Consider the following 26,245-nt stretch of genomic DNA (forward strand, 5'->3'; position numbering starts at 1 on the left):
ACTAAATCTGACATTAAGAAATCTCTAAATTCAGGAAGATAAATATTTTTTGAAACTTCTTTTTGCAGAACTGGGAAGAGAACTCAGTGGGGCTTAATAATGGATGGATGGAACTCATTAATACGCTACTACAAAAATAACTTTTCTGATGGATTTAGACAAGTAAGTTAGGCTTTCAACCATTGGGAAATGTATTTGATAAACATTGCTGTGTGTTTTAACTCCTGATTTCCATTTCTCATCCAGGATGCGATTGATCTCTTTCTTGGAAACTATTCAGTGGATGAAGTAGAACCTGCTAGTCCTCTACATGTCAAGAAAGATTGGAAGTTCTTAGCTGTGAGTATGGTGTCTGTAGAAAAACATATACAACCTTTTAGTCACTTATTTCATATGACAAAGTAGAATTTATCTATTTGGTAATGAAGCAACCCTGTAATTTGGCTGTTTCTATGATACCTGCTTATAGGACTAAACCCAGACCATTTCCTTGACAGAAAATGGAGTGTTCTTGAGGTATTGAAAACACTGCTGTTTGCACTTTTTAAAATCCTCTTTATCAAGTGGAAGGGGAGAAATTCTATTAGTCACCATCAATCATGGCTTCCTTCTACAGAAGAAATTTGTAAATATCTCTTCTCATACTTCAGGCACAAGAATAGACTGTAACATTAAAAAGCATGGTTTTTTCTTCCCCCTTTCATTTTGTGAAATGGGATTTGGGAACATTATGGGTTTAATTGGCTGGTGAATTTTTTTTTTAGCAAAACACAAACCTCAACCTTCCTTTTAATAGCTATTTAAGGTGTATTTTAATTCTTAACCTAGTTACTGAACACACTCTTAATTTTGGAACTATCCAAATTTAGTTGCACCTGACAGCATGTCAATCAGCAACTAAAGCAACTGTATTGCGAAGCAAGAGCTTTGCAGTAGAGCCCACCTGCAAGGAAATGAAGAAATGCATGTGCTACTGCATCAAGTGATTATTCTTTTTTTCTTTCCCCAGTTGCCTATTATTATGGTGGTTGCTTTCTCCATGTGCATTATTTGTTTGCTAATGGCTGGTAAGTCACTATTAAGTGAATTTCATAAGTCTAGCTTGTGTGTGTGTGAGGACTTCCTATAACTGGTTACCAGAAACCAGTCAGTACAAAATAGCTTCTTAGTCAGACTAAAAGGTGTCTGAGCATGGCTCTGGATATTGAGGGTTAGCCTTCTATCAATAATGTGGAAAATACAAAACTTCTGTAGAGGTTGCTTTAATTGCCCCCAGATTTAGTGGCACCTGAGTGGACATACAGCTTTGTTATAAGCTGGGCAAATCTCCAGAAGAATACCTACCTAATTTTGCCCAGAAAGACAGTTCAGAGTAGTCAGATATAGGCATAAGCTTGTTCTGAGGGATGTCCTCCTAATCTAAATCTGTGCTGGGAGTTGTGAAGGCTTTTGCCTTCTGATTTTTCCTTGAATTTTCTATCATTAGTGCCAATAGTGTTCTTGACTCTGTGACGGTTCGCATCTGTTCAGATCTGTTCAAAGTGTTGTAAGAACTTGGGGAAAACACATTCGTCCTAGGTAGGGAAATAGAAAAAGACCCCAGTACCCATGAAGGACTTTTAAATTAATTTGACAGGAGATCTGAGGGAGGGTTTGAAATGGGTTTTTTTTGTACTGAAAAACCCTCTCGCTGGTAATTGGAGATAATGAACTAAAATGTTTAACTGATTCTTCACAGGTGAGACATGGACTGAGACACTGGCCTATGTGCTTTTCTGGGGCAGTGCAAGCTTTGGAACTTTTGCTATCATCCTCTACAATGGCAAGGATTTTGTAGATGCACCCAAGCTGGTCCAGAAAGAGAAGATGGACTGAATTTGTGTGTGTGGAAAGCGGCTTGGTACTGAGGATTCCTCAAGCCACACTTGGAGTCTTTACTGACCTGTTTTCCACACCAAATTGTGGTCTTTTTAACATTCTTTCTTGGCAGTGGTGGGAGGTGGGGTGGTGGAAATTATGTCCTTTAGTGGTGGTAGCTTTCCATGAGATCTGACTCTGCAGTCTTAGGTACAATGGTCTTTGGAATATTGCATTAGTGAAGGGGGCTCCAGTCTTACTGAGGTATTGCAAAGATGAAAACCAGCTTTTTTGGTGCCTGGAATGATTTAGGGTGTAAGTGTACTGCTTGACCTCATAGACCACCTGGGCTGTTTCAGCTGAATTTCTAGTTCCTGGCTTGACAGCAGAGAGCTCTGATGCTGTTCATATGTCAAAAAAAACAACCAAAAAGAAAATAATCACCCAGATGCTGAAGCTTCTGATTGTGGTCTCTGAACAAACATGGCTTCATACCAATAAAAAGTCTTGTTCCAAGACTTACAGCTGGATTATATTTGTTGTGATAAAGTCTATACTATGGAGTCCTTTGTGCATATTTGTGTGTGGATTCTTCTCACTAAATAGAAAAGATTTCTGAATTGTAATGCTTCTAAAAATGAGATTTTTGTCCTGTCTTGTTCATCTAGGACTGATGCAATATTCTATTAATCATTGTTTGGGTGAAAGGACAGTGTAATTGGATGTTCCTGAAATTGCTAATGTCTTGCACTGTTTCTGTACTACAGTCTCCAGAGGATGATTCATTAGTTAGCGAGTTAAAATACAGACTTTTCTTTCTAAAGATGTAAATGAAATCAAAGAATGTAAAAATCCTTTGCAGTGTTCATTGAACCTTCTTTATGCTAAAGGTCCAAAGTACTCCATTTCTTTAAGAATGGGTCACAGTGTAAAAGATGAACTTCATAATGTTCTGTTAGTCAGCTGCTTCTATTCTTGGTTACTTTAAAATAAATTATTAAAGAAATAACAAAAACCTGAGGAGAGAGTGTTTAGCCTAAACTCCATGTTTGCACTTGGGAGCAGCAGCTTGCTTTTCATGCATGATACTGTAACACACTCAAAAAAAAAAAGCTACAGAGTAATTTGTGCTGGCTAATAAATGTGTGTCTTTAACTTTAGTGCTTCCATGCTGTATAAAAGTAAGTAATCCTAATCAAGGACCAATTTTAAGCTATTTTGTCACTTATTTTATATGGTTTGTTCAAAACCAGACATGAAACTTGCTTAAGGCGCTGTGCATTGTTTAATATTTCCTGTAAGTACAGCTGTATATTCAGATTGCAACTATAAAATTCACAAGGGGGGGAAGAAACATGTAGAATACTGGGGACTAGCACAGCTGTCACTATTGAAGCTAGAACACAGAGCACTGATACTCCAGTGTTTCCTTGTGTTATGACTGAAAATATGTACAGATTTTTTTTTTTTTTTCAACTGTTAACTGTTCATTTTAACCTTGAATGTTTCTGGAGGCCTCTCTGGGTTTTGTGTAAACATAACCTGTTCATATGCTCTAGTATTTGCAGAGAATCTGTTAGCTTCTAGATGCTGTATTGGAAATACCAGTTGGTTGGTCACTGGAAAATCCTCTCACTTAAGCTTTTCAAAGGTGAACTCTTACCTATTATGGGCACCAAGTACAAAAAGGTCATAGGCTCAGCATTTGGAAGTGATGGGCTTTGGCTCACTGGCAGATGGCTTGGGAAACTCTTTCTGGTTGCCTTGCATTTTAGAACGGAATAGTTACATCTTTGGAGAACACCTTGCTGAGGCAAAGACCAGAAGTGAACTGCTGATGTACAAAGTGTGTGAGTCAAAGTAAGGAGGTTTTTGAAGATGGACGGCACCTGTATTTCAGTGCTTTGCACAGAGTCTGTATTTCTAAAACCACAAATGGTGTGTTCATAAACAACAATAAAATGTTCAGCTTTTATAGATAAGCTGCCTGTGGTGCCCTTTGTGCCTTGGACCGAACTGTTACTGAGGATCTGTTCCTTCTCCCTAGGAGAGGAGGATGCTTCACCTTTCTTTCTTCTTTCCTCTTGTGTTTTAACACATAGGATGCCCTATGGCAGCGCTGGCCTCATGCTCCCCTCTCCCTGGCTGGGGCTCTGGGTCAGAGCCGCTCTCCACGGATTCCTCCCTCCGCCGCTTCATCCCCACCTCCGCCTCCTCATCTCTTCCGAACCGAACCGCCTCACGGCTCTTACCTTTTCTCCCTTCCCCTCCCTCCCTGCCTCTCTTACATTCCTTTTTACCCCCTGTACGGGCTGTCCTTATCCCGCTCCAGCCCAACTTCCGCGCTGCTGGGGATGGGGAGGGGGAAGTTGGTTCCGGCTCCTCCCTTTCCGCCCATTCATCGCTGGGCTGGGTGGCCGCTTCCTGGCGCCAGCGGCGGCGCGGCCTGCTCGGTGTAGGGAGCCTTCCGCACCGCCGGCGCCCCGGGGCATCCCCTCTGAAGGGCTATCTGCTGCCTGCGGGGCTGCTGCCCCTCCGTACCTAAGTCCGCCCGGCTCCCTCTCTCGGCCTCCCGCCGCCATGAAGCTCGTCAGGTGAGCGGATGGAGGCGGATTGCCGGAGCCGGGCCGCGGCGGCGTTGGGGAGGCCCCGCGCACTGAGCGGCGGCCTCGCCGGTGTAGCGGCCGTGGGGAGGGCCCTTGCCTCCACCCGCGGGCGGTGGGGAGGGCGGCAGCGGCCGCCTGCGAACCCCCGGCTGGCGAGATCGGCGGGGCCACCCCCGGGCGGGTCTGGTGGCGGAGCGGCCCTGTCCATCCCTACCGCCGCCTCAGCACTCGCCTGGCACAGCCTGGGGTGGGGGCTCCTCCATAAAACCACTCGACTTTAAAGGGGAAAAAAATCCCAGATTCGATTATAGTTGCCTTCCTGAGGCATTAGTATGTTTTCAGGTGTTTCTTCCTTTGTACAATAGTGGCGGTTTGGTGTGGAACTGAGGTGCTGGATTTGCCAGGTGTCCCCGCTCGGATGTAGGGCATAGGGGCTCCTTGCGGTGTTTTTTCTTTTTAATCTTCCTCTCATGTAACGCTACCGAACGTGTTCAGCAGAATCCATCTCCGGGGACGCTGTGTTGGGAAGCCGAGTGGGGGGGAATACTTGGTGCATGCTGTTTTTCTGCAAGGGGACAAAAGTGTGTAAGGCTTTATGTGGGAGTGCATGAGTCTTTGCTCAATTTCTAGGTTTCTAATGAAGCTGAGCCATGAGACTGTGACCATCGAACTGAAGAATGGGACGCAGGTGCACGGGACTATCACAGGTACGGTGTGATGGCTGACTGCCCCTTACCTTCCTCTAACAGCTGGCAGTTGTGTTTTGGGCTGAGCTTTTCTCTTTTGTACTCCCTCTTCTTGGGACCTTCTCTCTTAAGATGCCAGAGGTGTTTTTATGAATTCGCATTTTTACAGTGCAAGGCTAAGGTGGGTTTGTTACAGAAGCGTCTGGGTGCTTGCAGAAGTTGCTGGGAGGCAGTAAGTTCAGTGTTGTCCTCTGAGCCTAGCTGCAGGCTTTGCTGAGGAGCCTTGGGAGGTGATGGGCTTTTCCAAACCTCTGGCAAAGCTGATGTGAGCATGGTGTTCTCTTGGAATTTTAGCAGCACAAGAATAGTGCTGCTAAGAGTAGGTTTACTGTTTTATTAAACTGGTAGTGAATATGCAACTAAATTTTCAGAAATTGGATCAGTACATCTGATTTTTTTCCCTTGCAAAGTTGTAGTATCTGTAGTTGTGTAACAGTGTTACAGCTGATTCGCCAGAAGAGGGGGGACTTCTTTGTAATGGTAGTACAGGTACACAGCAAATACAAACCCTCGATGTGGTCTTAAATTACTTAAACCTTGTGTGTAGGCAGTTTTAATATACAAATATTTATGTTGAGCAGGTGTTAGCTTTGTTTAAGGTGAACTTATATGGACATTAATCTCTGGAATCACATCACGCTTAGGAATGTGATTTGGAAAGAGAGATCTTGATCTTAAGAAAGTGATTTGAAAAGAGGTAGTTTGATACAGGGCAAAAAAGAATCCTGATGCCCTGCTATTGCCGAAGATCATTCATATAACCCAACTTTGTGGGTGTTACCTGTCTAGCAGGTGCTTCTTTTTATCTCTGAACTGACAGTTTGCCTTGGTGGTTCCTACTGAAAAATGTGTAGCCTATTTTGTTTGCTTTAGCAACATTAGTGAGGGATATTGTTCTGAGAACATTCACACTGGCATTGCTTTAGAGATGTAGATGTATGTAGAGATGTATGTAGGTGGGGCACATCATATTTTAAAGAATAAAGCCCTTACTGTAAAATTGATGAACACGCTTGATCTCCTCTCCTTCTTCCACCCCAGGCTACTTTTAAAGCTCTTGTGCCCAGACACTTAAAAAAATTAAATTCAAACTTGTCAGACTTGAATTCCAAGTGATGGCGTAGGTGTTTTTTTGGCCAGCAACAATCTGCTGAGATTTGGCATTATTTTGCCGACGGATCTGTCAGCTTTAATTAGACCTGAGTGCACCACCGTGGCATCTCGTTACAGCATGCTCTGTTGGGCCCAGCTAGGTGGGAAGCAAACTGCTTGTCTCCTTACCTCGGTGCTCTTGCAGGCTTAATTGTTGAGCAAAGTCACATTTTCTGCTAAGAATCTGTAGAAAGTTTGAATGCAATCTGTATATCTGGAATTATAATCTTTATACTGTTGTGTGAACCATGTGCCGTCTCCCCGGTGTGTGGTTGGGCTGAGAGGGTGGGTTTCATGGAATGCAGATGTTGCACAAACCAGGGGAGTTGCTCAGGTGTTGAGAGCTGTGTAAAATCTAGGAGTATGGAGACAGGACTGAAAAATATATGGAATAAGTGCAGCACTGTAATTCCTTTGGCTCTGGCCTATTACTCATTTATGCTCTTTACCTTGGTAAGACATCTTGCAGTTGATTTTTCTGTGTTTGTGGAAAGAGAGAATGATTTTTACCACAAAGGGCTGGTTGTTCAGAGCTGTAAACATACAAAGGATTTTGCTAATCTGGGTGCCCTGTCACTGAATTAGCAGGTGCTCATGGACTATAATTTTAATCTTTTTTCTGAATTTTTGATCTCAAAAAGTGACTCTCATTTTGATCTTCACAGTTGGAGATCAAATCCTGTGCAAGACTCGTGATATGCAAAGTATAAATTAATGCGGGGTGCTTTTTAATGCTTATCAGGGCTGTTACTGCATAAATGCATTCAGCTGAAACTTCTTTCTAGTTTGCATAGCAGACAGAGTACTGACTACATATGGTTCTTAAATACTGTCTGTTCACAGAGTTTGTAACCACAGTGACTGTTTCTTGCAGCACTGCATTTTTATATACTTTTGGAGAAGATGCCACACCAGTATTAGATGTATTTTATGAGCATATGAATGATTCTTTGGCAGTCGGACTTTTTCTAAGGCTTAGAGAAAGAGGAAATGTTCAGGTTATTTTTCCTCCTCACAGGTTTGTTTTGCTTCTTCTTAAGAGAGTTGAAAGACTAATATTGGACTTCTGTAATAAGAAGCAGTTGTATTTGTTACTCAAATTGTTTTAACCATTAACAGAATTGTCTACAGCTAAGACCTAGGCAAAAATCTCTGGCAATCAGGTGGTAAAGGCAGCAACTGATAAATTAGTGAGTAAAATTTAAGAGAGAAAAAGGCATGTAGTCCTCTACAGTTAGGGGCTTAATGGATGAATGGCAGAAGCAGGTAACAAACAGGACAAATCTTGAAGCATGTGCATACTTAAAAACGGTCATCAAGGGACCATTTCGTAAGTATTCATCCCTGAAATTAGACTTGTGTTGTTTCAGGAGTGGATGTCAGCATGAACACGCATCTCAAAGCAGTGAAAATGACACTGAAGAACAGAGAACCTGTACAGCTGGAGACACTGAGTATTCGAGGGAATAACATCCGATACTTCATTCTGCCAGACAGTTTGCCTCTGGATACTTTGCTAGTGGATGTGGAACCAAAAGTCAAATCCAAGAAAAGAGAAGCAGGTTAGTTTGTGCTTTCCCAGTGTGTGTTCTGCCTCTGTGTGTGTTTTTAGTACTCTGAAAACATGTGATTTGGTGTCTTAAATGTCTGCCTTTGGTCGCTAGTTCTTTCACCTTTGAGGGTTTGATACTGAACTGGCTAAGTCTGCTTTGCCTACCTTCTTAGCATCTGTAGAGCTTTCTTCCCTGTAAAATTATGCATATGACTTTTCATACATCTGCTTTTAAAAATGTGAATGTTTTTAAAATTTCAGTAAATCTTAAACCTGTCACAGTCTCGTGCCAAAAATATTTACATTTCCTCTTCCTCAAATATATTTCGTTTCCCCAGTTTATATAGGGAACTTCAGGTAGTTAGTCCAGAAAGAAAACAGAGAACAGCATCTTAGAACAGTGCTGAATATTTTTCAGTGAAATCTCTCTTGATTGTGGATGAAAATACCTGTTGAAGAGCTGAACTTGAGAGACTTGAGAATGTGAGGGAGCCCATGCTGAATTCCATTGAGAATTGAAGATTATTATCCAGTAAGCCCCAGAAGATTTGTAGGTTGTCTTCAGGCAGTATATATTTTGCACAATGACTAATCAGTGTATTTTTTAAATAGTAAGTTTTAAGAAAAAGCTAACTGTGCTCTAAAGTAATGTTGTACTGCTTCTCCTGCAATTGGTGTTTAACTTTTTTTGCTCTGTGGTCTTTGAGCCATGTGTATGTTATGAATTGGTGTTCTTAATTTACTGAAATGTTGCAAGGAATCCTCAGGTGTGTGCATCACAAAGCACAAGTGTAATGGCTGCTTTTTATACAGAGTAAGGATAAAGCTGCTAAAAGTTTTGCTCTTCTCACATACATACCAAATAATCTGACCACAGGAGGAAACTGGAGTATGACCACATTACTTTTTTTCTAAAGCTTGTGATGTGGACAAGAACATCACTATTTCTTTCTGATTTTGAAGGAAGAAAGGGACCTGTGATGGTGCTGTTTGTCATGATTTCATACTGCTTGCATCCTCACAGCACTGGAGCACTCAGGTCATACCTCTGCTGTGTTGTGGCTGCACTTGGCTTTAGTGTGTAAATGCCCTTGGGTTTCAAAGTTGTGTAAGGCAAGCTTCCTCCTCCTTGGGAAACAGAATTGTCAGTGGAAGGCAGGATGCTGGCTCAGAGGTGTAGGTGACACGTGGGGCTGAGTGTGCTTGGTGAACACAACTGCTGATGGGCATGTTGGTGCTGTAGTCACTGAGCTAGGGGTTGATGTGTCTGTGTGTTTTACAAAGAGTCAGACTATTGCCAGGAAAATAAGTGACACCTGCCTTCTCACAGATCTGTTCTGTGCCTCCTGCCTTCACTTTGTTTTAAGTTGTGTGCCTTCAGATGCGACAGGGGGATTTTTAGAACCTGCTGCTTGAATGTGGATGCTACAGTCTGCCACCAGCCACTTCCACAGAATTTTTAAGTTTCATGGTATCTCTTTGAGCCTTACATTGACAAACTTGTTTAAAATTAACCAGTAATTTCAGAGGTTTGAAGGCCTTGCAACCAGGTTGTCGTTTTTAGAAAAATGGGGTGACATGTTATCACCATATGCATCATATGACTTCCGGCAGTTGCTTGCAGCCTGAGTTATTCTGTAATTCTATATTCCCTTTACTATTAAGTAGCAGTATGTAAAAGCAGGTACACAGTGCACAAGACTTTGGCCTGAGAATCTCATCTGAAACTGGCAGAGGCATCATGGAGAACAGCAGGAGCTGTTTGGTGGTGGGATCCTTTCAAAGTGCTGCCCTTTCACATGGTGCCTTGAGGAAGGCTGAGCTGGGGAATCTCACAGCTTGTTAAAACTCACATTTCCCTTTAGCAGCATACTTTATAAACTGTAGTGCAGGCTGTGGCAAAAGAAAATAGGTCTTTCTTACTGTGATGAATAGTAACAAAGTACTCTAGTATTGCATATGCTTTTTCTGATGCCTGAAGAACAAAATTTTTATATTAAAAAAAAAAAGAGGAGTCATAGTTCTCTGTCAGAGCATTTGGCAGCAGCCAGCTGTGACTCTGCATCCCCTTGTTTTCTGCAGTGGAGCCAGAGCCAGGCACTAGTCTGTGTAGTCTGGGGAAGTTTCATACTGAAAAACCTAACCCAAAAGACCAAAACATTGTTTGAAACTTACTGAGCATTAAGTGACTTAATATCTGACTTATTGCTTCCTTGCAATGGGACATTACGTTGTTCATGCTTGATACAGAATGTTTTAATCAAAATGGAAATATTAATGAGTCTCACTTGATTTATCTTTTCTGTTTCATTTGCTAAGTTGCTGGAAGAGGCCGTGGTAGAGGCCGTGGCAGAGGCCGAGGTCGTGGAAGAGGAAGAGGGGGCCCAAGACGATAACTTCTCACCATGCAACTGCTACCACATTCTGGGCAATTTCCCATATTTTTTTGTACAGGTCTTGTTTATGGCAACCATTTTTAATAAACTAAAATGTGAAAAAGTTGTCTTTCCTCTGTTAGTGAAGTCTGGGGAGGAGGACTGTCCTGTTTCTAGATGCTGTGACAGGCTAACATGTCTTTTTGGTGGTGGCTGTGTCATTGTCAAGATGTCACCCCCCTCAAAGGCTGGACAGTTACCTCTTGCTTTTTGCCCCAGAGAGAGGGGCTTGTGTTGCTGTGCTTTAACAAGGGTTGTTTGAAATTAATCCCTCTTCTACAAGGCACTTGCTGTCTTCTAATGGTTACATGGTTAAGACACTATATTAGGAACACACATCCCATGAATGTGTCTTTCATGTCATACTGGTGAGTGACCTCTTTAAAGTTCATAGATAGAATTTTACTGTTTTCTATTACATGAAGCTTACAATTCAGACATGTTGCTTTCTTCATACAAAGTTCACATAGGGAAATTAACCAGTTCTGTGGAACTGCTGCATTGTTACATCTGATGATTAAAGTGTACCTTTGTCAAGGCTAGTTACATGGCAATCTCTCAGGCAGGGCTTACAATACAACTTTATCACAGATTTCTTTTCATGTGCATCCCTAGAAAATACAAAGTACAGCACAGCGCATGATTATATACTGGAATTGGAAGTTTACTCCTGGAGATGAGAGAACCGCAGGTTTTATATATATATATATATATATGTATATATATATGTATGTATAAACTGCTTTGCTGGATACAGAAGCAGTGTTGGCCACATCTCCGGTACCATCCTGATGGTACCTTTTCCCTTGGAAAGGGATTATCACGTGCAAAACTAAACAGTTTCATCAGTTGATGAAATACAGCTGTCATTTCAAATAATGTGCATGTTTGAGTGTAGTTTTCTTGAACAGTAAGGGTATTTGCTGGCACTGTGGTGCAGGAACATGCTTGCTTGGTTGTATTTCCACAGGCAGTGGTACAACAGAGTGGAAATGCGTTACATGTAATGGGTCAACAGCGCTGGTTAATCTGTGCTACCTAGCATTTTGTGAGCTGCTCTTCTGCTTTTCCCCTCTTGCAGAGGCCATATTAAAGCTTCATCTTGTGACAGAAGAGATTTTGTTTTGTTTTGTTTTTTTCCAAACCATTGCGGAACCTCCTAAGAGCACTTTTTGGTCAATGTAGCACCCGTGATTCTCAACTCTAAATAGCTGCTACAAGTAATGGCTGCTGCTGTCTTCCAGAAGTGCCCGGTCACTGACGCTGGAGAAGGTCTTCCCAAATCCAGCTGTTGGATTCATGCAATGGTTGAAACGCTTTCCCTCTCCAATCTCTTCCTTATAAAAGTCACTAGAGCCCCCAGGGGTATGCACATCGTGGATGCTGCCACCAGCAGCCCGATCAGTGCCAAGGCATAGCTTGGGTAATCCTTTGTCACCAGCTGCCCCTGCAAGGGAGAGAAGAAGCGTTGGATCTGTGGTTTTTAGTGTCCTGGAGCAAAAACCATCTGGGAAGCACTTGCAGGCTGCAGCAGCCCCTGTTTTAATCTGTCCAACCCTATAAGCTTGAAATTGATGAGAACAAAGCTGCTGCTGAAAAGAGCTGCTGCTTGGTAAAGAGCAGATTTTGGCTTGATTTGTATTTCTTAATGAGATGTCTCAGCCCTGACCTCTGTCAGGTCTCTGCCATTTCTCCCCTGGAGCCTGTGGGCTCATGCTGATACCCAGTCAACAAACCAGACATACTGCAGGTCCCAAATCATCAAAAACATGAAAACAAAAGGCATAACTTGTTTCTGCGTGCTAGGAGCACTTCCACAAAAGGTTATGAAAGCAGTGATTAGTCACCCATTATTAACTCTGCTGTGAGAAATACACACATAGTTTAGCATTCATACAAAAGTGGTTTGACCATTAAGAAAAATGTATAAGGAAATGACAGAAAAATGGCTTACGAAAACTATTCAATCCAGCAGCAACTCAGTTCTATGAAAATACCACTAATTTTCTTCAAAATACTACACTTTGAAAGTAATTTTTCTGTTCAACAAGTAGTTTTTAAGATTATAATGTGGGTCTTCAATCAACAGGAATAAAATTTTGCTGTTCAAAGGGTTCAGTTGCAGTGGGAAATTACTCCCATTTTGCACAACAGTGGCACTGTTGTCGCTGGGTCAGGTTTTTCCTTTCTGTAAGATAAAAAAGTTGCCCTGACTTCAGCTGCAAGCTTTCAGAAGGCAGTTTGGTGGAACAATGTTGTTAGGCTGTGTCCTGTAGAAATTAAAAGGGTTTTTTAAAAAACAAAAAAACAAAAGAAAAATTTTACCTGTGTGGCATCCCATGCTTGGTATTGCAGCGCTCCTGTGAGGATATAGTCACTGAGGTAAAATATAAATAGGCTTATAATTAGCAAAGGACTAGCAAAAGTCCACATAATTTTCCAATACCAGTTTGGCTTGTGTCCAATCATTGTGTGAAGATCTTTCTCAAATCTGTATTTAAAGACAAAACCAAAAAAACATATTTTTGAGAACAGCTGTATTCATTGAACTGACACCTTGATCTGGGTTTCTTTAAAACCATTTACAGAAGACCAGAAGAGTAATGAGGACAGAAGTATCACCTGAAGAAATGGCTCATCAGGGTCATATAGTGAGGGTGAAACAAAAAGATCATATGCTTCTGAGGATCCCAAACTGCAGAACAGTAGCTAGAAATGGGTACAAGCAGGAAAGGTCCCTACAAAGTTCTGCCTGGGGTGCAAATTCTGTGCATCATTGGTGTAAGCAATTATGCTGAAACAAGGTGAAGAAAACACTGCTTGTTTTGGTGTAGTTGTAGTTGTTCTCACTGCTGTTACCTGACTGTAATTGGGGAAGCACTAATGCTGGTGATGGCACCCAAAATCATGCAGGAAATGTGGATCGAACTTGAAGGCTTGGAAATCATCCAGAATGTGATGCCAACATAGGTTCCTGTACATGTTGTGCTGGTGGACTAACAAATCAAATACTAAAGTCTTGTCCTTTAGGTGCCCCAAACACCTCTGCTGCCTAAACCCTTTCCTGATGCTGAGTATTGCCTTCACCCATGGGGGATGACTCAGGAGCACAGCAATGTGCAAGGTGACCCACTCACTGCCTTTGAACCCAGACTCAGTAAAACTATTGTGCTCTCTGAATTGCTGTGAAAGAAGAAGTAGTGTCTGGAGACCAAAGAGATGGAGAGCAGGGAGCATTGTGTATGACTTATGGACCCTGAGAAGGTGTCAGCCCAGCCTGGCGCTGACACAGCTCTGAACCCGAGGCCTTGGAAGGGGTCTGCAGGGCAAGGGAGACCCCATTGCCACCCTGATACCACAGTGCAGGAGAAAAATTTAGCCTGAGGTGATATTTTTATTCTTGGCCAATGGTCACACCCCTGCTGTAAAGGAAGAAGGGTTCAAGCTGTTACCTTCTTATCCCGTAGATATAACACACAGCAATGGTTTCTACCAGCACGATGAGCAGCAGGGAGAGGGTGGCTGCATAGTCATTGAATATGTCAAACCAATAATTCCCAGCCTCCATGGTGAAGATGAGGCCAATCACACAGTTAAAGAAACACACAGCACCTGCATGGTAAAACAGGGACTTTACTGTTACAACTGGAAGTCTATTTGGGGTAATGGTGAGAGAAATGCCATACTTCCTGTGACTAAAAAAGCTGGTGGGATTTCTACGGATTTCTATTGGGGGAACAGTTTTCCCAGAGGAGAAAGGTAAATTTTTTGCCCGTTGGAGAAGATGTGGCTCTGTGTATGATTATGCTGGTGCATCCTTAAACTGTTGCTCCTTAGACCTGCACAGTCACAGCACATCATCCCAGCAGGGTCAAGACAACTGAGTCTTGGCTATAGCTTTGCTGTGTGTGTGCAGAGCATCTGATGTTTCTGCTGGGCATCCCGCTAAACCATGTTTTAAGGTGGGACCACTGTTTTCCATGCCCAACAGGAAGCACATATCACTTTTGGCCAAACACTGAGGTTGGTTGCATTTTGGATACCAGTGATGAGACTGAAGAGTCACTCACTGAAGGTGTCTTGACATGTCTTGTGGCCTTTGAGCTTTACCAGTGCGTAGACACCAGTCCCACCACAGAATCATAGACTTACAGAACAGTTAAGGTTGGAAGGGACCTCAAAGGGATCATCAAGATCCAACTGCCCTTCAGGGACAGAGATAACTCCCAGCAGACCAGGTTGCAGAAGGCTTCATCCAACCTAGTCTTAAACAATTCCAAGGGAGGAGATAAGGTCTGGAGGAGCTGGGGTGTGTTGGGAAGCTTGCAAATTCACAGAAGCGATTGCCCTAGTTCTATGATACGTCCCAAGGGAAGGTTCTGTACAGGCTGGACAGGATTTCCCAAGGGCTGGTAAAACCTTCCAGAAACACTTGACACTCTCTGCTCCACCTGAGTTGTAAGAGGGACCCTGAACAGCTACAGGACACCAAGGCTTCTGCACACACATGGTCTCTCCCTGGATGGCCTCTGCTGCTCACGGCTGGTGCTTACCTGAGATCACCTCCTTGGGGAAGCGGGCAGCAATGGCCTTGCTGTCGGTCAGGGGTGTGAGGATAGCAGCGGTGTTTCCCAGCATGCTGCCAATCCCCAGCATCAGTAGCATGACAAAGTAGAGCACAGAGTACAGCTGGGGCACCTCCATGTTTTTGATGGCTTCAGAATAGACTATAAAGGCCAGTCCCGTCCCCTGGACAGCCTGCCAGCAACAGGGGTGAAAGAAGTGAGTTACGGGCAGGTCCTCAGCTTGATGAGGGACATGAGAGGAGGAAAATATGAGATTGAAGAAACTAATGAAGATCTCATCTGCCTTTGCTGTGCAGCGCTGCCACCATGGGTGTCATTGTCATTGTGGGGAATCAGACTGGATAGAGACTGGCACAGCCCTGCTTGTAGCAAAAATGTTTACTCCATACCTTTGCAACCTGCCCTGTCCCACAGATGGAGCCCAGTGGTTAATGAACCGAGGGAGCCCCTTGCCAAGCTGGACAACCATCCCCTGCCCCATTCTGAGGTGCAGAAGTGATCCCCACCAGGTGAGCCAGGTGGCTCCTAGGGGTACCAGATGTGCCTGCGTGGGGCTAAGGGGCTGCCCAAGCTTGGTGGGAGGAAAGGCAGGAGTGAAGCCCAGGCACAAACACAAACAGAGTTGCATCTCACCGTATCCAGCTCGGCTTCCAAGCTGCAGTTTTTAAGCTGCGGCAGTAGCTGCGCGTACTCCCGCGGGTGGGTGGCCATGAGGTAATCTTTCATCTCGCTGAGGTTGTCTGCTGTTAGAGAGCCTTCCTCCAGGTCAAAAGCGTTCATCAGCAGCAGGATCATTCTGGGAAAGGTTATTGGAGGTGAATGTCTTTCAGGCCAAGGTATAAAACTGGTGGTGGTTTTATATTATGTCCCCTTGTCCCTCAGACCCCACCCAGGGATGCCAGGGCTCTGGTCTCCACAGGTGGGAGCTGTGGCTGTGGCACTTCCAGAGAGGTTCTGGGGTGCTGACAGCATTATGCTCATCCCTGCTTCAGAGAGAGCAGCTCCGGTGCCCGGGCTGCCACTCTCAGGAACCTGGGAGGGAGCCTGCAGGTATTTTGGGTGCTGGCCAGCGTTGGCTGGAGCCTCTTCCCTTTTGCCCTCTGGTCCCACATCCACACCCTAGCAATTCAATGAGCTTTTTAGCCAAGAGCAGTAATTAGCAGCTCGGTTTCCTCTCTGATCAGCAGATAGGTCAAAGGCTGTAAATACATGAGTAAAGTGCAACTGCTGTAGGCCCCGTGCAAGGGACCATGTGAAGCCTGCTGCTTCTGGGCATGATCCTACAGGCTGCTGGGCACCTCCAGAGCATCACTGCTGGGGAGGGTGAGCTCCCAGGCATCAAAAAACACACCAGCCCTGCCCTTTCATCTCAGCCTTCATGGCTTTACACCTCACCATTAGCTTTATTAGAGCATGACCAGGGCTGGGCTTAGGGCAGCACTGGCAGCACCGTGTGCCCTTCCCCACTCACCTTCCCCGGAACGGTCGCCGGCGGAAAACGAGTGAAAAAATCACCCCCTTACTTGCTTATGCAGCTTTCATAGTTGAACGTGGCCTTGAAGCCGTAGATGGAGAAGGTCACGATGCTGGCAAAGATGGAGGTGGTGCTGTTGATGAGTGAGACGATGACCGCGTGCCTCTCACAGTTGTTGCTGGGCTCATTGTAGCTGGCAAAGGCGATGAGGCTGCCAAAGCCCAGGCCCAGAGAGAAGAAGATCTGTGTGGCAGCACTGATCCACGCCTTGGGGTTGGAGAGCTGCTCCAGCTGGAAAACCAGATGGGGAGAGGAGGAGTGTGACCCTGTGGCATGGATGGCCCCTTCCAGCCTGTGGGGATGGAGGTGGGGATGGGCTCCTTTGTGCGCCTGGTTTAGCTCTGTGGTGGTTTTTTGGGGAGCAGGGTTACTGCTCGGTCTGGAAGTAATACACTAGAGTCTGTGGGCAGGTGCTTTTCTGCAGGAGAAAGCATGTGGCTCACAGGCACCGTGGCAGAACAGCCTCCAGCTTCTTCCAGACAGGGTTTCCAGCTGCCTGACCTGACATATTGCTGCAAAAATTCAATATAAGGAATAGGTGTATCGCCGTCATTAAAAAAAAAACAAACCCATATGTTTGGTAAATAATAACATATTTGTAGAAAATTCAGTACGAGTTTTCTGTACCTTTGGTGTGAACATGTAGATGAGCCCATTCAGAGCTCCATGAAGTGTTAATCCTCTGATGAGGTATATGATGAGAACACAATATGGCAAAGAGGCTGTTACATAGACCACCTGGAGGAGGAAGAGGAAATGATTTGGTCTAAAGAATACACAAGACCGGCCATAATTGATCAGTTCTTTCTCAAAATAATGGAAACACTCTATGTAAAAGATACGTTATATTGTAGTAATCTTTAAACAAATATTTTCAGCTAGATCTAATTTCACATTTAGGTTTTAGGGAAACAGGCTATTATTGATAACAAAGACCCTGCGTTAAAGTTCTCACCAGTCTTTTCTTTGACTGGAAAAATAAGGATGACACTTAAAATACTTGCAACATTTACAAACTCATTCCTGCATCATCTAGTGGAGAAACACCAGTTTGCAACCACCAGTCAAGGGTGCACTAGTAAAGATCATCCATGATCAGCTCTAGGAGAAAGGTGAGCAGACATCATAAAATGTCAAAAATCGAACTTGTCTGAAAGCATTTTCGTTCAAATGCAAAAAATACTTGATCTTAATGTAACCCAGATGGGAGGTTAGTGGGAATTAAATCTTTACATTGTCTTCCATGAAGTTGCCTTCCCAAGCTCTTGGGAACAAAATCAGGTAGGCAATTACCAGCCATTCCCCCAGTTTACACCTGCTTACAATGCCAATGGGCATCTGCCTTTCCCTGTCACACGCCTGGAAAAGCAGCACCTTCATCATCACCAATGGCACAGTCCACTGGAGATGCAAAAGCCACTCCTGTGCTCCCTTTGATGGGACCCAGCCTTCACAAAGCACTTTTAATGTGCCTTGGCAATTTATTTGTTTCTTTTCTGCCCACAAAGGCAGCTGCAGCAAGTTTAAGAGGTTATTCTTGGTTTACAGTCTCTTGGCTTTCTGCATTTGGGTAATACGATTTGGGGATTACAGCCCTCAGCTTGCTTCTTAGTGCAGGCTCAACCAGGACATTGCTTTTTCTATTTCCCCCCTCTCTCAAAACTTCCTCATAACTTCTGCTGAATAAAAAGTGAGGAAAAATGCCCAGTAGATGTCTTTTTTTTTTTTTTTTTACTGAAAAGACTGAGGAACAGACATCTCCTGTTGTTGTTGGCTCTACGTTGGTGGGAAGCGTTTCACTGGGCCAGCAGCCTGACAGCTGGTTTTGCAGCAGAGGTGCCTGTATTTAAAGGACTTCTCAGTCCTTTAATGTCACCCAGTGTTTTGGTTGAGCCTTCTTCAGTTTCAGCTTACCAGGTTGGCAGAGGCAGCAGGCCAGCCTGCTCCTGATGGGGAGATGCTATAATCCCAAGTAACAGCAGCCATGACTGCTGCCTTTTCATCACAGAAAGGTTTAGATTGGAAGGAACCTTAAAGATCATCTGGTTCCAACTCCCCTGCCCAAGCAGGGACACCTCCCACTAGATCAGATTGCTCAAAGTCACATCCAACTTGGCCTTGAACACTTCCAGGGAGGGGGCATCCACAGCTTTCTTACCACCCTCAAAGGAAATAATTTCTTCCTAACGTCTAAACTAAATCTCCCCTGTTCCACTTTCAAACCATTACTCCTTGTGCTCTCTCCTCATGCCCTTGTAAAAAGTTCCTTCCCAGCTTTCATGTAGCCCCTTCAGGTACTGGTAGGCCACTACAAGTTCTCTCTGGAGCCTTCTCTTCTCCAGACTGAACAACCCCAACTCTCTCAGCCCGTGTTCATAGGAGAGGTGCTCCAGCTCTCTGATCATCTTCATGGCCCTCCTCTGAACTTGCTTCAACAGCTCCAAGTCCTTCCTGTGTTGGGGACACAGTATTCCAAGTGGGATCTCAAAAGAACAGAGTAGAGGGGAGAATCACCTCCTTTGACCTGCTGGCCATGCTTTTTTGGTGCCATCCTTGATGCAGTTGGCTTTCTGGGCTGTAAGGGCACATTGCTGATTCCTGTCGAGGTTTTTATCAATCAACAGCCCCAGGACTGCTCTCAACCCGTTGTGTGACTAACCTGTACATTGTTCTTGGGATTGCCCTGACCCAGGTGCAGGACCTTGCACTTGACCTTACTCAGCACTCATTTCTCTTCCCCACATCCTTCTGGGTCTCCACAGGTCTGCACTCTCCTCTCACCTTGCCAGTGGACTGGGTGCCTCGGAGGATGCAGAGGTAAACCACCAGCCAGGCCAGTGTCAGGCAGAGTGCCTGCTCCCACTGCACACTGCCACTGGTTTCCAGTGATGGAGAGATGTTCAGGGTCTGCCGGTACCAGAAGTACTGGGTGGATGATGTCTTCTCACACTCCTCCTCATAGCCGGTGTGGTTGATGTTCAGGGGGCAGGTAGCCCATGGCAGGGGGTCCTGAGAGGGAGAAGAGAGGCATGAGGCAAGAACCTGCCATCAGCGTGGTGGGTAGAGCCAAGGGGGATATCAGAAAGGGAATAATTTTGTCCAGGGCTTGCTTGTCCCCACATTGTGCTGCCAAGGGCTGGGGCTGACCCTCTCTCTTGGTCCTGACCATCTCCCCTGAAGATGACCCTCTCCCTGAGAACTGATCATCATCCCTGAGGATGATCATCTCCCAAAAGATCAACCCTCTTTAACCCTGGGGATGATCCTTCTCGACCCTCTCCTCAAGGACAGACCTGCTCTGCCTCTCTTCCCTGGGCACAGCCCTCTCCCTGACTCCCTCTGGGGACTGAGCTTCTCTGACCCTCTCCCCTAGAGATGTCCCCCCTCATGCTCCCCCCTGTTCACCCCCTCCTCTGCCTTTGGATAGGCCCATGTCAGGGTGCAGGACACCATGGCCACCAAAGCACATTCCCAAGGCATCACTGGCCTGACCTCAGCCTGCATTTCATGGAGAGGAGAAGACACTCTGATACTCTTTGGGAGCTTCCAGAGCTGTACACCACTGCCTCATTTTTTTCCTCAGAAAAGCCCTGGGAGGGTTTTTGAAGCTTTTGGTTTCCCCCAGCCGCCCCTCCAGTGGCTGACAACAGTGGCAGGAAATGCCCAGCACCAGTGCAAAGCCACCAACATCCCCCATGGCCATGTCAGGGCCAAGCCATGCTGCTGGGTGCCCACAGACCTGGAAGGAGTGGAAGAGGTACCAGAAGGCCCAAGCATTTATCACGTTGTAGTACATGGAGAGGAAGAAGGAGACGACGACACTGGCAACGCCTGTGGGCATGAAGGGAGGCAACGGGTCAACAGCAAGACCCCAAAATTCCCAGGGCCCTATAACGTCCCAGGGGGCACTGTGGTCAGCATGGGGAGGGGGCTTTGCCTTTGCATGACCCCATGCATATAGTCCTGCTGCTGCTGCTGCAGCCTCTTCCCCCTCCTCCCATGAGGACTGTCCTGCACTGGATTTTATACTTCAGCCCTGGGGGGGTGGGGGTGAATATTCAATGTATCATGACAAATAAAATATGCATGTAAGTAAATTAGTGACAGTTTGGGCTACCAGGGTAATTTAATAACACAATAATGTAGCTGAGACATTGGTAGGCAGCAACAACAGAGAATGAAGATGTTTTATCACTCAAAGTTGAGCTTATTGGGATGATGTTTTTTGGGGGGATCAAAGACCAGCATAGGCAGCCCCAGGGAACAAGTTAGGCATGGGCCTTCACACTGTGGATTTTGGGTGCCTGTCTGAGGGCAGAAGGACACACAGCTCCATGGCTGGGGACTTGGTACAGCAAGTCAGGGTCTGGCCCCAGTGTCCTGTGAGGGATGAGGTAAATGCATGCATTCAGATAACCGCTTTTGCACAGCCTGGTGAGGCCCAGTAAAATCCCATCTCCAGCCCGGTTTCTGCCCTGAAAGATAAAGCTTTGCATTCAGAACCATCCATCTTCCTCAGGGCCTTAAAAATAAAGCTCCAAACTGGGAACATACCAACACCACAGAGGTAGGGGCTTATGATTTTCCAGGCACCGATGCTGCCCTGACGCATGCGCTGCCCCACGGCCAGCTCCAGGTAAAGCAGGGGCATCCCCTCAGCCACCAGCATGATTAAATATGGGATCAAAAAGCCACCTGTAAGAAAAAACCCAACAGATGACCTTCAGCATATCAGCAGCACAATAAACACCAGGTTGCCCTGTTTGGGGTCAAATCACCCCATTAGTGATCACCCAGGAGGTGGCTGGAGCTGGATCCTGTCCAGGCACCTTATGCATTGAGGGAATGGCACAACCCAGAGGGATATCTCCTGAGGTTTCAGGTGGCATTCTAGATGCTGGTGGGTGCCAAGCACCTGGGCATGGGGAATTTTCCATGGGCACTTGGCAACGCTGTGATTTCTGCTGTTAAAATGTGCCGGTCACCACCCCAGCATGTGGGGCTGCTCAGGTGCTGTGTGGGTGGTGTGAGCAATGTTCGGGGCGGGGGCTGTTAAAGGGTAACTAACCACCAGCCAAACCTTGTAAAAGATAATGAGAGAAACAGGATGGGGGAAAGATTTACTTTGTGTGATGTTCTGCAGCACTGGATGCCTAAGCCAGCACTGAATGCCAGAGCCTAAGCACTGGATGAAAAAGTGACAGCAGCCTCTGCATTGAATAGAGCTTTAAGTAGCGTTATTGAAGTCTGGACCAGCCTAAAATGTAAGGAAAACTACAAAAAACTCTCCCAGAACCCACAAATGCCATCAGAGGGGTGAAGGCCTTTGCCCCGGGGTCCTCCCTGTGGGGGCAGACCCTGTGACAGAAGCACATAACCTCAGCCTGCCCTACGTCTGCTCATCCCCACTTCCCAAGCATGGAGAACGGCAGGGATGCTCCTGCAGAAGAGGAACAGCAGGAATGGATGGGCAGGTGGCAAGGGAGGGCAAAGGACCTTCCCACCTGGCAAACAGAATGCACTTCATCTTGAATTTCTGCTGGAAAAAAGAATAATCCTTTTCCTCAACTTGGGGCTCACTTTAGAGGGAGCTGCTGACTGAGTCAAAAATTGGATTTTTGCAAAGGCTTTCCTGTTTCCCTTTTTACAGCAAGCCAAAAATATTTACGTCAATATCTCTTATTTAGGATTTAATCTGCAGCATTAACATTCCTTGCAATGGGCTCGGTGCAGCACCGCAGAGGAATGAACTCTGGCCGGTGACTGAGGGAAAGAACTGGAAATAAACATCAAGCAATAATCCGGTTTATTCTGGGAATTAATTTCCCACCTCCTGGCTCTCTTGTAATTAACAACCCCTTTGTTAGTCTGTTAGATAACTTCCTATACCACAAGGAAGCTGTGTGAGGTTTAAGATCTCCTGCAGCCACACCATTCTGGCAGGGTGAGAGCTGCCCCAGCAGCCACCGAGGGGAGTTTTGCCATCTACTGTGGGGAGAAAATCAGTGCTGGGCCCTTTGCAAAGTCTTTTTTGCCCTCCGAGCAGCCTTGCCACTTCTTAGCAATGGCTTTGCCATCTGGCAAGGAGGTGCAGTGCTTGCTCTTCACCCCACTGGCCCCCAGCAGTTCAGGGTGCAAGGGCTGATCCCCCATGTTCTGCATCCTGTTTTCCTGCAGATCTTGCTCCTGATGCTACTTTCCCTAAAGGGTAGAACCAACATGCCTCATAAGTGACTTGGGGCAGCTGCAGGCTCCTTATCTGCTGGGAACCAGCACAGCTCCACAGCCCTCCCTGATCATTTACACCCATGCTCCAAGGTCTTCTCGAGGCACCAGGCTTGGCCAGTGGAACCCTCCCTTCTGCTCAGCATCCTGCCTGGTGCCCAGGGCTTCCTTGCTCAGGGCTGAGCACTGCAGAGCATCCACCCTGCTGTACACCCATCCCAGCATCACTTCAGCCTGCACCAGCCTGCAGACACATGGAGTAACTGCACCCATGAGGTTAGACACCCCCACCCCCCAGCTCTGTTCAGGACAAGCTCTCTAGAGGTGAGCAAGGAGGAGGAGGCAATATGCTGATGAAAGGAAAAGCAGGGGGCTTTAAAGTTTGCAAACCCCCTGTTTACAAGCATCACTAGCTATAAGGGCTCTGGTGGGCAGGACAGGGACAAGATCTGTGCTTTTCTGAAAGGAAAGTAAGGAAGGTATCAGACAAGTAGCTGCAGGCATCCCAGCTAAGCCCAGTGCCTGGAACATCCAGCTTTTAAGTTCCTGAATAGATGTCTGGTCTGTGAAAGCTTTTTTGTAGGTCCCTGGGAAGCCACTGAATCCTTTTTTAAGAGAGCAGTGAAAAACGATTAGGAAAAGCAAAGCCTGCTGTCGGGAGTTTTAGTTTCACAGCAGGGAGAGCTGCCTCTCCCCTGGGAAATTTAATCAGGAAAGACAAAAGCAGTGGAGAGACTACTCATAAAAATATGCTTTTCAGAAAATCCTTCACTTTATTGAATGGGTTGTTTTGGGTTTTTTTACTGGTTAATCAACTATTGCAGCTTTGATTGCATTTCAGAGAATTTTCACCACCTACAACATTACTGATGGCTGCTAAGAAGAGGATAAACCACACAAAGACCCCAGTGTCTGAGTCTTGCTGTCCTTTAGGACATTTGTGCCAAGACAAGCTGCCAGTGAACTAATCATGTTCAGTTTAGTTGGAGGTCAGTGTCAGACACGAAGTCTTTACTCTCAAAAGCATCTGCAAAGAAGAATACACCCAGAATTGCTGGATGTCTGCTTCTTCAGCTGTCTGAAACATCTAAATGTCTTCAGGTGCTGTAGCATCTAGTTTCTACTGTAATTTCACCCAGCGCATTATCTGAATATTTCTGACCTGATCCCACAGAGAAGTTCTGATGCCATCCCAGCAGAGAGCTGGCTTTTCAACAATCAGCATGAACCAACTCCTACCACCACATCTGTACTTAGGAGTAAGCTACAAGCCAACAAAACAACCAAAACACACATAAACATCTCAGTGTGTTTCTTCCTGAAAAGAAAAGGCACAGGGAGACCAGAAGCAGATGAGGCAGATGCTCATTGTATCACTTAATTCACATCTGAGGTGGCTCCAACAGTACAACAGTGGATGCAATGGAAGAAGCAGTATAAAACTGTGATGTCTTACAAAGAGAGGCTTTTTATAAGGATTCTTCAAAGCATGGTCATTAACCAGGGGTAGAGCTGTATATTGGAAAATATGTCTAGTGTTTGTTTAAAATTAATCTAATTAACTGACTTCTGATTTATAAGGAAGAGTACCTATGGCTGGTGTGATACAACCACTGCCTTTCTCCAGTTTGGTCCTAGGACAGGTAGGAGAGGGGTAAAATTTCAAAGAGGGTTTTTTGGTTTTTTTTTTTGGAGACCAAACCAATGTTATTCCCTTCTTTGAAAGCTTTTCTGGAGGTTTAAGCTGTGCAGTTCTTGTTGATTAAGGAGTTTCAGCCAACTTCAAGACCAATTTGCAGCCAAATTATCACTTCCTAAAGTGAGGCTTTGTATAAAAGACAACACATTAATGACAACAACTTGAAATGGTACAGATGATCCTTTAGTTAAATCAGCATTACCATGTCCCTTTCTCAGTATGTTCCAAGTGAACCAACAAGGAACTGAACGAGTTTCTGATGCCTTCAGAACAGTTCAATGGGGCAAGGAAGTAATAAATTTATACCATGTGGACCTACATCTCTCCCTTTACTTCCATCCTTTCAGAAAATATGGGCCTGCACTTCTAGGAAATGAAAGCTGCTGCACTGGGGCAGCTGTCAGGTAAAAACCTAATGCTAAAGACTACCTAAAATAAAGCAGCAATAGAAGAAATTGCACACCAACAAAAAGCCTGACCTCCTTCTCTTTCCCATCCCCTGATGGGTGGACAGGGCATTGATAAGAAACATAAGCCACACTTACCTCCTCCATACATCTGACACAAGTATGGAAACCTCCACACATTTCCCAGCCCCACAGCGTAGGAAATGCAGGCAAAAATAAACTGCAGGGGATTGTCCCATAGTGGTCGGGATTTCTCCATTGCCTACTTGCAGGCAGAGGGTTCAGCAGAGCCTTCCTGTCTGCTCTCCCTCCTCCAGGTACTCTGCCAGCCCTGCCTCCAGCTCCACGCCAGCCTGGCCTGGAGGGGAGGGAAAGGCGGAGGAGCTGTGCTTGCCAATTCCTATCAAGCTTTTTAATTACTAATCTTATTAACAGGCACATACTGAAGTAGGAATGCTGGTAAATAGATTATAGACACACACACACACACAGAACTATAAAATTGGTATTTTAGGTAAATAGCTGCTTGGGTTTTGACTGGCATTTCTGGGAAGGATGTGAGCCCAGAGGGGTTTTTATTGGCTCACATGCCAGCTTGACACAGGGATGAAATAGTACTGGGGGTGCAGCTTGGTTTCAGAAATGGGAAACTCCTTCCTCACAGGGCTCTCTTCCCTGGGAGTGGCATTTGTGTGGATGAGGCACTGGCTTCGATTTGACAGCACAGGGTAAGGGGTTCCCACACCACTGGAATTGGGCTTAGTGGCTGTCAGAGCTGCCTTTTATTCCCAGTCTCTTTTGTCCAAAACAGGTTCCCAGGTGTCCCATCACTTTCATCCTAGTGCTCTCCACAGTCACCTCAGCACACTCCTCCGTTCCAGGAGTGGCCTTGAAATGGTCCCTATCAGCCATGTAAGTCTCCAGCCTGCAGCAGCCCCCAGTACAACACTCCAGTCTGACCCTCCAGGAGCATCATCCCCCTTTAACACACGCTGTGTGTCTGTGAGCGAGTGCAAAATAGCCCAGTTTCTTCTCTACCTTCATACTCAAACCTCTCTGCTGCAGATGAGCTTTTCTGAGGGATTGCCCTTTTAAAATTCTGTTGTGAAGCACCAGGGACCAAATATAAAGAAAAGCCACTTGCAAAAGTTGTCTGTGGCACGCTGGGGAGGCAGAAGGACCTAGCAGGCCTTTGGGTCCATCTGAATGCACAGAGATGTCAGGTCTGACCATGAACCCCGTGTGCCTGGGCCCCTGCCAAGGTACACTTTGAGCTCGGCCACTTCAGATAGGTCTCCCACTGAAGGAGGCTACCAGCAGTGTCCATAGCAATATAAAGAGGCCAAGGACTCAGCTCCCTTCTTCTGTCCAAATGTAGGGGGATTTTTAACCCCGGGACTGGATGCCCTTCAGTCTGTTTCAAAGATAAGAACTCACTCAGCTGCT

The 26,245-nt window shown here is 45.5% G+C and overlaps 3 protein-coding genes across 4 annotated transcripts in view; 2 read left to right on the forward strand and 1 right to left on the reverse strand.

Moving 5' to 3' along the window:
* Positions 1-3,834, forward strand: part of SACM1L (SAC1 like phosphatidylinositide phosphatase) — a 31,395-nt gene extending 27,561 nt beyond the window's left edge. For both annotated transcript variants that reach the window (XM_030445312.1, XM_030445314.1), the window contains 4 exons: positions 69-162; positions 247-339; positions 1,010-1,067; positions 1,739-3,834. In XM_030445312.1, coding sequence (XP_030301172.1) covers positions 69-162; positions 247-339; positions 1,010-1,067; positions 1,739-1,875 — 382 coding nt within the window. In that variant the 3' untranslated portion in view covers positions 1,876-3,834. The remainder of the gene's footprint in view (positions 1-68; positions 163-246; positions 340-1,009; positions 1,068-1,738) is intronic.
* Positions 3,835-4,240: 406 nt separating this feature from the next.
* On the forward strand, positions 4,241-11,104 carry SNRPD1 (small nuclear ribonucleoprotein D1 polypeptide). Its single transcript, XM_030445720.1, has 4 exons — positions 4,241-4,451; positions 5,094-5,170; positions 7,732-7,923; positions 10,233-11,104. The coding sequence occupies exons 1-4, from the start codon at positions 4,438-4,440 to the stop codon at positions 10,307-10,309; spliced, it is 360 nt and encodes a 119-aa protein (XP_030301580.1). The 5' UTR covers positions 4,241-4,437; the 3' UTR covers positions 10,310-11,104.
* A 361-nt stretch (positions 11,105-11,465) lies between these two features.
* On the reverse strand, positions 11,466-25,153 carry SLC6A20 (solute carrier family 6 member 20). Its single transcript, XM_030445719.1, has 11 exons — positions 24,938-25,153; positions 21,023-21,163; positions 20,208-20,299; positions 19,250-19,477; positions 17,096-17,206; positions 16,458-16,699; positions 15,568-15,730; positions 14,902-15,106; positions 13,801-13,960; positions 12,674-12,839; positions 11,466-11,795 (listed from the first exon to the last, which is right to left on the reverse strand). The coding sequence occupies exons 1-11, from the start codon at positions 25,056-25,058 to the stop codon at positions 11,646-11,648; spliced, it is 1,779 nt and encodes a 592-aa protein (XP_030301579.1). The 5' UTR covers positions 25,059-25,153; the 3' UTR covers positions 11,466-11,645.
* Positions 25,154-26,245: the final 1,092 nt, after the last annotated feature.

This window comes from Calypte anna, chromosome 2 (assembly GCF_003957555.1).
Source record: "Calypte anna isolate BGI_N300 chromosome 2, bCalAnn1_v1.p, whole genome shotgun sequence".
Taxonomy (NCBI): Eukaryota; Metazoa; Chordata; class Aves; order Apodiformes; family Trochilidae; genus Calypte; species Calypte anna.

Coding starts and splice junctions, on each gene's coding strand:
- SNRPD1 (XM_030445720.1), top strand. Junction 5,171..7,731: donor GGTGCACGGGACTATCACAG/GTACGGTGTGAT, acceptor GTGTTGTTTCAG/GAGTGGATGTCAGCATGAAC. Junction 7,924..10,232: donor ATCCAAGAAAAGAGAAGCAG/GTTAGTTTGTGC, acceptor TCATTTGCTAAG/TTGCTGGAAGAGGCCGTGGT.
- SLC6A20 (XM_030445719.1), bottom strand. CDS start 25,058: ATGGAGAAATCCCGACCACTATGGGACAATCCCCTGCAGTTTATTTTT. Junction 21,164..24,937: donor GTGTCAGATGTATGGAGGAG/GTAAGTGTGGCT, acceptor TTTTTCTTACAG/GTGGCTTTTTGATCCCATAT. Junction 15,731..16,457: donor TATGAAAGCTGCATAAGCAA/GTAAGGGGGTGA, acceptor AACCTTTCCCAG/AATGATCCTGCTGCTGATGA.